This window comes from Poecilia mexicana, unplaced genomic scaffold (genome assembly GCF_051168715.1).
Source record: "Poecilia mexicana isolate PSO_F unplaced genomic scaffold, ASM5116871v1 scaffold_17, whole genome shotgun sequence".
Lineage (NCBI taxonomy): Eukaryota > Metazoa > Chordata > Actinopteri > Cyprinodontiformes > Poeciliidae > Poecilia > Poecilia mexicana.
Window position 1 is genome coordinate 23,655,961 of NW_028263386.1, and position 12,075 is coordinate 23,668,035.

General features: G+C 47.4%; 1 protein-coding gene across 1 annotated transcript; it reads left to right on the forward strand.

Moving 5' to 3' along the window:
- The first annotated feature begins 6,688 nt into the window (after positions 1 to 6,688).
- Positions 6,689 to 11,429, forward strand: LOC106924084 (protocadherin-8). Its single transcript, XM_088014835.1, has 4 exons — positions 6,689 to 9,417; positions 9,484 to 9,525; positions 9,594 to 9,709; positions 9,775 to 11,429. The coding sequence occupies exons 1-4, from the start codon at positions 6,896 to 6,898 to the stop codon at positions 10,146 to 10,148; spliced, it is 3,054 nt and encodes a 1,017-aa protein (XP_087870961.1). The 5' UTR covers positions 6,689 to 6,895; the 3' UTR covers positions 10,149 to 11,429.
- The last annotated feature ends 646 nt before the right edge of the window (positions 11,430 to 12,075 follow it).

Consider the following 12,075-nt stretch of genomic DNA (forward strand, 5'->3'; position numbering starts at 1 on the left):
ATTGACAAGTTCGTAGAGTCGAGTGAAAATTGCTGACAGTTTTGTTTGTGTTTTAGTAAAAAAAAAAAAAAAAAAACACCAAAAACATTTTAAATTAATCTTCCAGCCAGAAATTTTGACGTTTTACGTCCCCAGTATTCCCATGAGAAGCTGCCCTCTAATGTCAGGCTCACAACATTTACTTCTTAATGGCCACACAAAGGGGCCAAATTAACCCACCGACCACTTTTTCATGAATTCAATTTCGATAAGAGTTTGGGAATAATGCTGCCTGAATGGTCTCTGCATGTGAAGTGGTGTCCTCGCCATAAAGGCCTCTATATCGCCGGGAGCAGCGATGCAACTTTCTCAAGTGTTGCACTCCCGGGGCCGACGGGGCGCGTTCACTCCTAATGATTTCCATCAATAGTGCAGAAGGGTGAGGCCATTATCCGGGTCAGCTCAGCGTTGAGAGCGGCTCTCCGCTGGAGAGGCGGTAATTGGATAATTACTGCTGGAAACCAATTAGAGATCAGGGCTTGTGATGGCACGCGAGTTCGGCCAAAGGATGGCCGCGTGAGCAAGTGAGATTTAGGGGTGGTGTGTGTGCGTGGGGTTAGGTGCGGGGGTCACCAACTCTGATCGATTATCCTAAACAGACACCCCTCCTTCCCAAAGTCCTCCTTTCTCACCCTTCCTGCTCCCCCCACCTCCCCCTCACCCCCACTTCCAAGCGCTTATCTGCTGGACACAAAAGCGACCAAATCGCCCATTTCCATGTGAAAGAGTTAAACCCCAACAAAAGGCACGGATCGGCCGAGCAGCTTCAGACCCCCAAATACCCTCTGCGATCACTTGAGCAAATGGAGCCACAATGCGGAAGAATGGAAGAAAAGAAGGGGGAGATGAGAGCAAGAATGGGAGGTGGGGGGGTGAGGGCGCTCTAAAGACATATTTATATATGTTAAAGAAAATGCTAATACGTCTCGTGAAGAATGGAGAGGATTTCAGAGACTCTCCTTAATTCTGCTTTTGTTGCGCTCGCGTGCAGACGGGCGCGATTGACACGGTGATCACGTGACAGAAGTTTTTTTTTTGAGTCTTCAAATCAGAGATTTTCTTGTCAGGGTAGATGTGTGTGTTGTGGTGTTAGTGTTATGCATGGTTAAAAACTACAAATGGCCACCTGTGATGACATCATAAAAGAGCATCAGGCTCAGGTAGTCCAGGTGACGCTGATTGCTATGTTGATGCCCATGCTGGGAGTTTGGTGATCCTGAATAAACTAATCACGATGATACAGTTTGACTCAGCGCACTCTTTCAACAACGCGACGTGTGTGTGTGTGTGTGTGTGTGTGTGTGGATGCAAGAGTCTGTCCAACAACTGTTTTAAAGGGGGAGGAAAATTGTCTGTGTAGTGCGCGCGCGTGTGCACGTGCAGCGATTTTTTTTTTTTAATCCGCCAGGCGAGACGCGACATACAGCAGCGTTATTTGCTTTTGATTGCTCTGTACCTCTGGGTGTGAGAAAACGCTGAGCGGTGTTGGAATACGCGGGAATCCGGTGTACACTTTGAGTATGTTGTTGCTGTGGGCTCAGAAAAAAAAAAAAAAGCCTCTCTGTCTTCATCTGAAAGAGCTCTTCACCATGTCGCCTGAATGAAAGATCTTTTTTTTTTCTTTGTTTTTTTTGCACCGAGGTTAATGTTGCAGCTGCAAAGCAAATTACTACTATGAATATCATTGCTGTTTTTGTTGCCCTTGTAGAAGTTTTTTTTATTATTATTCTTCGCTACTGTTAATCTGCATTTAATTAGTTTTTAGAGGAGAAAAATTTGTGCTTTTCAAAACAAATGAAAATAAAATAAAGTAAAATACCATAGCCCTTATGAAGGTAATCAATAACATATCAAACCATCCTGACCAGCAGCAATGTTTAAGATCCCTTTAAAGGCTTTAACACCACTGATCACATCTTGCAGATATTGTTTTCCAAGCAAATGGTTTGATTGGCTTCATAAATCAAACACGGCCCATTGATGGCTATCAGTACTTTTATTGTATTTTATTTTGTTAATAGATCTCTTAATAGAGTTGCTTATTACAGCACAACATTCCTGTTACGCCAATGAATACAATAAAATAAAGGAGTTCCACCGGGTTCCATACTCGGCCCTATATTTTTGCACTACAAAACTCAACTTTTGTCTTCCATGCTCATCACTCTGCAGTTCACTGCTCCACACCCACAACTGCAAAAAACTAAAAATAAAAAATGTAAGCATCTCTAATATGCCTTTGGCAGAGTACAAGAACAGCTCTGCCGCCCACATCTTGTTTTAAGTTCAGAGAAAAAACAGGACATTTTATGAGTTTCACTTATTCATAAAAATCAAGGTTAGTGCTGCTGAGGCAATTTTCAAGATGAATGGTCATCAAAAAGCTGGTGTCTACAATATTCAAGACGTTTAAATGACAACAACTTTCATAAGTAGCACATTCGTCATTAGGGGTCATTTTTTATATATAAAAAGTTGATTTTCTTCTAATGTACGATTGAAATTGGTGTATCTATATTTGTTGCCTTTCTTTGACTATAAAAATGTAATCTACATGAATACATTTCTTAATGAATTTTCATGCTGGATATGATGGGGTACTGAGTATTATTAATAACTATGCTTTTCCATCCGGCATTGTCTGCTCAAGACTAATGTAAGCAGGTCGTCCCTAACATAATTATCACTTCAGTGACTGGAATGTGTTCATATACAAAGCCATTCTTCCCTTCAACTATCTTCCTTTTTAATGTGGAAGCAAGGAAATTATAATCCTCATTGTAAAAAAAAAATGATTGTACCAGCAGTAAACATTGAACAGGGAAACAAAGCTTATGTGTTTTAATGCTTAATGCCAGGAACTTGATGCAAACTGTAATCTTCAGTCTGACCTGTTTCTGAAAGACTTGGCATCCCTCAATGAAGTAAAATCCTGGTGAAAACTAAAGAGTGTGACATTGTTTCTAGGTATCTTTTTAAGTATTTCACTCCTACGTTGTGAGGTCTTTGAATTTCTTACAGTCTCGGTCAGATGCCTGTTACTGTGGAGATCCGTAATATAAATCAGAAAAACCGGGTTAAATAAACGAAATGAATGAACACAGCAGTAATTCTACAGGTGGTTTTGATATGGTTAATTGAGCTGGTTGCACTGGGTGACATGGCCTGTAGGGGCGCTATAAGTCCTGTTTTCCATAATTTCTGCTTTACAAATTATATGTCCTCTCAGTTGTCATGCAAAGTGCCCTCTACACGAACCTCCGCTATTAATGGTTCGATATTTGCGGAATTTTCTGTGGAACGTAACACCAAATCATTGGTGTTACGTTAGGGTAAAAACCTATTCAGTTTTTTTTTCTTAGATTTCTTAGATTACATCTAAAGTATTTTAAAGGAAATATAGCACGGGAAATTGAAACAGCTAGCTAAAATGCTACTTGACACGCTGTTGGCTGGTGTTTTCAAAGCAGCCAATCCAGGAGCGGCATTTATTTTCCTGATTGGCTGACCGTGGATGTTAGCTTCTGTGGAAGAGCTTAAACGGTTTCCGCTGCGCATATTAATGCATATTAAGGTATATTTAGTGTTTGAACCATTAAAAAAGGCAGTTATGGAGGACTCAAGTATTTGTAGATTACAGTAACTCACATGTGGTTTGAGTTCACTGTTTTACTGAAAGGCAGGCATGCTGGATTTTAAGATATGGAATCAGATACATTTTTGACTTTAAACTTAGAAGTTTTCCTGTTAAATATGGGGGGTGGGGGGGCCCAACCAATGATGCAATACCAATTAATATTTCTTCATTTCACCAACCAGTTGCAGTGCACACACATGCTACACAATCTGATATCCTGTTCTATGAGCTCTGAACAGAAAATGAGTGAATAAGTAGGCAAATTGCAAAGAAAGAAGAAAAAAACGTTGAAAATCCTTCAAAAAGCCCCAGGACCTCAAGTCTGGCTCATTTAAAGCATAAAGTCATGAGGTGATCTCATTCTTCTGGGGTAATTGGAAAGTGATGTCATTAATCAATCAAAGTCTCATGTCTGCTTCTTTGGGACAGGCCCAACTAAGCTGGGCTTGTTCATTCAGGTGCCTTCTATTTGACTTTCAGTGGCAGATGGGTTCTTTATAGAACATGCCAACCTGTATTAGCTTCCACTGCAAGGCAAGTGTTGCCCCTGGAAAAAGGGCTGGGGGAGGGGGTGCAGCTTGAGGAGGGGTCGGGAAAGAGCAAGCGAGCGAGCCCTATAGGAAGAATGAGAAAATCTCTTAAAGAGCCGTGACGGGGCCCCGGTCTGTCTCTAAATGTATTTTAATGGGGGGGACCCTGGTGTCCGGGGCAATTCATCTCCCATCTCCGAGTAATGAAAGGAGTCATAGCCGGGGACTGTTTCTGGATCTGGAGAGGACGAGGGAGGGGTGGAAGGGCATGGTGCTACAAAGGCTACATGTGGCTTTGCTTCATTATGCCACAGTTAGGCTGAGAGGGAGGTAGTGGGGCTTGGAGGGGCTGCAAGGGGTTCAGAAAGGACGAGGGCCCGCGCAGACAGATTCAGAGGGGCCACAATGCAGGCGAGGACGGCTGCAAAGGGAGACCCCGTCATGCCATTATCCCGCTGCTGCTAACGAGGGCTTCATAGGCCTTTGATATAATCTCACCATTGAAATCCTGATAAACCCCCCCAACCCCCTCACCCTCTGCATTTACAGCTAAATCCCATTTGTAACGGGTAAAAGCTGGGAGTATTTGTCCGTCTTCACCTGCGCCTCTCTGTTCCAGCAGCCGAGGCCACTGGGAGCCGCGCGTTAAACAGCGCCGTTACATAGGCTTTAATTTAAAGAAAGAAAAGAAATGGCCTCTATGTCTCCCTCTTTTCTGCACAAGACATCTCGTGAGCCGATCTGAGCTAAGACCGAATTAGAGTAAAATCAATGTTGAAGTGCATATAGTCCCCGTGTAGCTGGAGATATGATCTGAAAGACAAACAATTACAAGATTAGAGCACAGCAGGGGCGATGAGTGAACGGGAGGAAGAGGGAATTTATTAGAATTTATTGGAATTTATGAAATCACGGCATTAGCACCACATTTTTCTGAGCATATGCGGAAATTAATTTCTTGGAAGTGTCTTATCAACACAGCTTTGTGAGGTTAAAGTAAAATAATGGAGATTTTTTTTATTTTTCACCAATAAAAATATGAAAGATGGACCTCATTCAACCCCATTTACTATGTTACCCCTAAACAAACTCCAGTGTGACAAACGTCTTATAAAAACCAACCCTGTAAAGTTAGAAGTGCGCTTCAGAATATGATTTATTGTTAGAGATTATTATTAGAGAACATCACGATGGGTAAAAAACAGAGCAGGTCACTGGGAAAGTTGTGGAGAAGTTTGTATCCCAAACTGTGAGGATAACTGAGGTCTGTTCAATCAGAATACACACACAGACTGTCCAACTAAAACTAACGCAGCAGAGCAGACCCTCAAAGTACGCCAGGCCCTTTGTGAAACATGATGGTGGCAGCACTGTGCCATGGGGATGCAGGGAAAAGGTGGCTGTTTTGACTTAATGAGACGGTTGGGAATCCTGGAAGGAAACCCGTTAAGAGACCGCAGATGACTTTCCAGCAAGTGCGGGAAGTTTGGAAAACTGATGTTCCATCCGGTCTGACTGAACTCGGGCTGCCGAGCAAAGAAAAACGTACAAAAATTGTCCGCCTGTCATGTCCAAAGCTACTGAGACGCGCCTCTGAAGACTTCCAGCGGCACGCCACACTTTTCAGATTCATCTGCGTTTAAAAATTCCATATTATTTTACTTCTGAGTTTGCAATGACGCAAAAATCCCCAAAAACAGTACCGTTGCAGGTGGTGTGTCATAATGTAAAAAACTGTGGAACAAAACGGGTCAAGGGTCCGAATACGCTTCCAAAGCACTGTGGCCATTTCCATTATTCAGCATATTTGTCCGGCCGGAGGGATGAGGGCGCTCCGAGGATGAGGTGAAAATGATAAATTGTGTCGTGCGTGCTTCGAGTTTAAGGTCTCCTCCTGCTTTAGAGGTGGAGAGGTCAGTGGCGGATCTCAGCCTCGTGTTTTCTCTTAGTGGGTTACACGGGACAAGCGTGTGCGGGAATCTAAACGGTGTTTCGGTGTAAATCTCTTCGCACAGCCTGAAAGCTCTTTTCAGAGGTAAAAGCAGTCCCAGTCAGACACTCCTATTCAAATGCTTTGTCCTCTAGCTCAGGGACACTGCGCATCTCCGTGCCTCCCCCTCCACCCATGTGTCGGTGCGCAGACTCATTTAACAGCCCCGAGGAACATAAACAAGCAACGGAAACTATGGCTGTATTAAATCAAGCTCTGCATTTAGCCCACAAATTGGGTGCCAACTTGCTCCGGACAGCCCAGGAATCTCTAAACAGGGTTTAGAGGTCTCGCAGAAGACCCCCCCCCCCCCTTCCCCTTCTCCTCCTTCCCTCCCTCTCTCTCTGTCTTCCCCATCTCAAAGCACGGATTGGTCACAGTGCGGCTCATTTGCATGCCTCGCCATATAAACCCTCCCGCAAACACTGCAGCCCGCTTGCGCTGACAGAGCAGCACACCTCCAGTAGTGAGTGAGTGAGTGAGGGAGCGGAGCGCATCCTGAGTGCGCATAATCAGACATATGGAATATTTATCACGGGCTTTGTTCTGACCAACAACCCAGGAGAGTGGACTGAAGGGAGAGGAGGACACTTTTTATTATTATTATTATTATTATTATTATTAGACCAGGTGCGTTTTTGTTTGAACTCCTAAGTTAGACTCAGTGAGGACAGTTTTGCTGAATTTCAGAATATCAAGATGGGAGAAAGAGGGTGGAACGGGCTGCTGGTGTTTACGTGCGCCTCCGTCCTGGTCTTGGCTGCTTTTACGCAAGGAAAAACGATGAAATATCAGACGTTTGAGGAGGACGCGCCGGGGACAGTGATTGGAAACTTAGCCAAGGACGTTTACTCTACTTCGCCCTTATCGGGAGGCTCCAGGAACAGTTTCAGGATGATGAAACAGTTCAACTCCTCTTTCATCCGTCTCAGGGAGAGCGACGGGCAGCTGACGATAGGCGAGAGGGTGGACAGGGAGCGGATCTGCAAACACACCCTGCACTGTCTCATCGCCTTCGACGTGGTCAGCTTCTCCAAAGAGCAGTTCAAGCTCATCCACGTAGAGGTGGAGGTCAAGGACATCAACGACAACTCCCCCGAGTTCCCCCGAAAGGAGTCGAGTCTGGAGATCTCCGAGAACACGGCGGTCGGCACCCGCATCCCGCTGGACTTCGCCGTGGACGAGGACGTCGGGGTGAACTACATCCAGAGCTACCAGATCTCCGTCAACAGTCACTTTTCCATCGATGTGCTCAGCAGGGCCGACGGGGTTAAATATGCGGAGCTGGTGCTCATGAAGGAGCTGGACAGGGAGACGCAAGCCTCTTACGCGCTGGAGCTGGTCGCCATGGACGGCGGCAACCCGTCCCGCAGCGGGACGACGCGCATAAATGTCAAGGTGAAAGACTACAATGACAACAGCCCGGTGTTCGACAGGAGCAGCTTCTCCGTGGACCTGCCCGAGGACGCGCCGGTGGGCTCCCTGCTGCTGGACCTGAACGCCGAGGACCCGGACGAAGGGCTGAACGGTGAGGTGGTTTACGGGTTCGGAAACCAGGTGCCCTCCGAGATACGGCAACTCTTCAGGGTGGACAGGAAGACCGGGCGGCTCACTCTGGAGAGCCCCGTTGACTTTGAGAGCAAGAACACGTACGAGTTTGATGTCCAGGCCACCGACCTGGGTCCGAACCCGAGCCCGGCCATTTGTAAAATCGTAGTTCAGGTGCAGGACGTGAACGACAACGCGCCGGAGATCTCCATCACCCCGATGACCTCTATCACAGCGGGGATAGCGTACATCACAGAGGCTGCAGCCAGAGAGAGCTTCGTGGCTCTGGTCAGCACCTCGGACAGAGACTCTGGCGCAAACGGGCAGGTGCACTGCACGCTTTACGGACACGACCACTTCAGACTGCAGCAGGCGTACGAGGACAGCTTCATGATAGTGAGCACCAGCCCGCTGGACCGGGAGAAGATCCCCGAATACAACTTAACGGTGGTGGCGGAGGATCTGGGCTCCCCTCCTTTCAGGACCATCACACAGTACACCATCAGACTGACGGATGAGAACGACAACGCGCCGGTGTTCAGCAAGCCCGTGTACGAAGTGGCGGTGGTGGAGAACAATGCACCCGGCGCCTACATCACCACGGTGGTGGCGCGGGACATGGACATGGGGTCAAACGGGAAGGTCACTTACAAACTAGCGGACACCTATTTCATGGGCTCCCCAATCTCCACCTTCGTGTCTCTGGATCCCGCCAGCGGCTCTCTTTACGCCCTCAGGAGCTTCAATTACGAGGTGATGAAGCAGCTGGAGCTCCGAATTACAGCCAGCGACGGCGGCTCCCCGCCTCTGTCCGGCAGCGCCAGCGTCTACGTCCGGATCATCGACCAGAACGACAACGCGCCGCTCATTTTACAGCCGCCGCTCAACAACGGCTCGGCTGAGGTCCTTCTGCCCCGGGACGCGCCCACGGGCTACATCGTGACCCGAGTGGAGGCGCGGGACGCTGACGAGGGCATGAACTCGGAGCTGTCGTACGGGCTCGCCACCGGAGAGCCCTCCGTGTTCTCCGTCAACAAAGTCACGGGTGATATCTACCTGAACCAGGTGCTCAGCCACGACGTGGACGAGACCCTGAGCGTGACCGTGACGGTGAGCGATAACGGGAGGCCCGCGCTCACCTCCACCGCCACGCTCCACTTCCTCATCATCGCGGGCTCCCCGCCGAGCGACAGGACGGTGTACCAGGCGGGCGGCGGGGACGAGGCGCGCGCGCAGTGGGACCTGTCGGTGGTGATCATCGTCGTGCTCGCGGGAAGCTGCACGCTCCTGCTGCTCGCCATCATCCTCATCGCGACCACCTGCAACCGGCGCCGGCGGGACAAAAGCGGGGAGGACAGCGACTCCTACGGGGAGAAGGGCACGCTGGAGCGGGGCAGGAACCACGCGGGGGACAACCCGCTTCTGCCCCTCCACGGAGCCGCGGGGGGAGGAGTAGGCGCGGGTGCAGGAGGAGGAGGGGGAGCGGAGGTCTTTGACGGACACTCGTACAGCAGCCAGCCCGGTGCTTTCACTCCGGCTCACCCCGGGGGCAGCGACATGTGCTCGGCCTCTGAGGACGGCAGCGAGGTGCCCTGTGTGTATGACTCAGACAACAACAGCAAACTCCGAGGGAATAAACACGAGGTGAGATGCTCCTTTGGGACAGAGGGGTTGTGAGGAGGGGGGAGAAATGTGTTTACTAAGCAGACACTAACGTGCTTTCTTCTTCTCTCCTTCAGGGATACTCCACTCTGCCTGGCTATGGGAACGGTAAAGAGGCGGTGAGGCCCATCACCATCTGGAAGGGCAACTCTTACACCACCATCTCTGCCCGGGACCCCGCCTTCAGTGGAAAAGACAGTGGCAAGGGGGATAGTGACTTCAATGACAGTGACAGTGATGTCAGCGGAGACACTGGCCTGAAGAAGGATGGGGCCATGGTTCCTCCAATGGGGGGCCAAAACGGTAAGGAGTGAAGACTCCAAAACAATAGATTAAAGAGATGAGTTGTGCCAGTCCACATATCTAACCTAACCTTGTTCCTCTATTAGCTCTGTGGGCATGCACCAGTGAGTGTAAAGTCCTGGGCCACTCGGACCGATGCTGGAGCCCCACGGCCACCAGAGCCAACGCGGCCCCCTCTCCGGCCCCAACCCTCTCCTCCTTCAGCAGCCTGCCCAAGACGGCCTCGCTGCCCCGGGACCCCAACCGCAGGGACAACTACTACCAGGCCCACATCCCCAAAACGGTGGGGCTGCAGAGCGTCTATGAGAAGGTCCTGCACAGTGAATACGACTACGTCCTGGTCACCCCGCCCAGACCAGTGAGGGTGCAGGAGATCAGCGAAGTCACCATTCCCGTTTACACGCCGACTCCGACGCACTGCCCCAACAACGACGTCTAGGGCAGAGCGCCGCAAAAAAACTCTCACGCTCTCGATGAAATGCACAGACTTTCCAGAGTTTTAATTTATGATGCTTTGAAGCTGAGACAGATGTGGCTGTCTTGCTGAGTGAGCTCACAGAATCCAGTCCTGGCATACAGAGCCGGTCCAAGACTGAATGGGGCCCAAAGCAGAATCTGATTTGGGGTCCTCATCATCTGGTATCATTCAAATAATTCCTTTTTATATCAGTCATGTTCAAAAGTTAACGCATCATTCATATAACAGAAACGTTACCATGATTGTATAGCATAAACTGTAAAAACCATATAAATACTAAATGATTTCAAATATGATGTATAATATGATCACAAGTTTTATTTTGCACAATAAACTGCAGATGTATCACTTGTACAAGAAAAAAAAATCTAAAATTTGACTTGTGCAACAGTTGTAGAGCTCTTTGCTGCCCCCTGTTGGCTCTGGAGGCCCTGAGCAGCTATTCAGTTTTCTTATGCCTTGGGTCGGCTCTTGGGTATGTCTGTCTCTGTGCCGAGAGCCGCCTCTGAGGTCCAGTCAATCACTTTGGGGCATTTGTTGGACATGAAGTGTATCATATGCAAGACTTGTACATGGAGAGATTTTTATTTTTATATATATTAAAAAAAAATCAAAAAAAAAAAATGTAGATATATATGTAAATACAGATCTTTAAGCATGCCTCTTATTTAAAACACCCTCAGAAAATGTTCCATTTGAGGGGCTGGTGACCCAAAACGTATCAAGTTGATAACCATGTAATGAAATATTTGAATGCAATAATTCAATGTACAGAATTTTTTTTAAATCGTCACATTATGAAAAGAAATAAACTTTGAGATACTCTTGTGAACCCGCGCATTGGAGTTTGTTCCAGAAGACGACGGCGCGTCAGTCAGTCAGACCAGTCAGTCAGTAGCGGGAGCCAACAGGCGTCGCTGTTATTGCAGCATGACTGAGCCTGAGCGTCCTTGCAGCCCGCCAAGGAAGGTCACTTAAGTTTTTTTTTTTTTTTTCCCCCCCTCTGTGAATACATGATTTTGCTGGTGAGATGCCAAAAACAGACTGAGGCGCTTTTCAGCAATCCATCCCCCCCACCTCCTCTGGCTCCCACCATTTCACACACAAGTCAGCCAAAACCCGCCTTAGTGATCCTGCTCTTCATCACTGACTTTCTTGCATTTACAGTCGACACCAGAAGTTTACATACACCGAACAAAAACATGCACCTTTGTTTTCTCACCGTCTGAAGTTAAATCAGACCAAACGTCTCATGTTTTAGGTCAGTTTTATGCCCAGAATCACAATAATAATAGAGTATATTGGAGATTTATGTATCGGTGTCTTCAAAATTAGATGTTTCCATAAATTTCCTCATTAGAGCTAAAAAAAAATGTTAAATTCAACGTTTGACCTGCATAATTTGGGTCAAACCTTTTGGGTTTCCTTCCACAAGCTTCTCAGTAGTTTTTTATTTGGAGTTCAGAAACGGTGTAACTGAGTCAGGTTTGTAAGGCGACTTTGTCACATTTGCCGTTTCATATCTAATATCTCTACTGGACTGAGATCAGGGCTTTTGGCAACGGCCACACCAATAAACATTGACTTTGTTGTCCGTAAGCCACTTTGCAACTATTTTGACTGTATGCTAAGGGTCACTGTCCATTTGTGAGACCCATTTGGACCTAATGGGTCCAACTTTCTGGATGATGTTGGACCCAAATCATCAACTTCCTGGATGATGTTGCCTTAATATTTCCACATAATATTCTTTAATAATGATGTCATCTATTATAGCCAACACAACACGATGCTTGCCACCCCCATACTAAAACAGATGGGATGCTGTTCCCAGGTTTTATCTCCAAATGTAGCAACAGACCAAACAGTTCCACTTTAGTTTTGTCAG

Coding starts and splice junctions, on each gene's coding strand:
- LOC106924084 (XM_088014835.1), top strand. CDS start 6,896: ATGGGAGAAAGAGGGTGGAACGGGCTGCTGGTGTTTACGTGCGCCTCC. Junction 9,418..9,483: donor TCCTTTGGGACAGAGGGGTT/GTGAGGAGGGGG, acceptor TCTCTCCTTCAG/GGATACTCCACTCTGCCTGG. Junction 9,526..9,593: donor ATGGGAACGGTAAAGAGGCG/GTGAGGCCCATC, acceptor CCCCGCCTTCAG/TGGAAAAGACAGTGGCAAGG.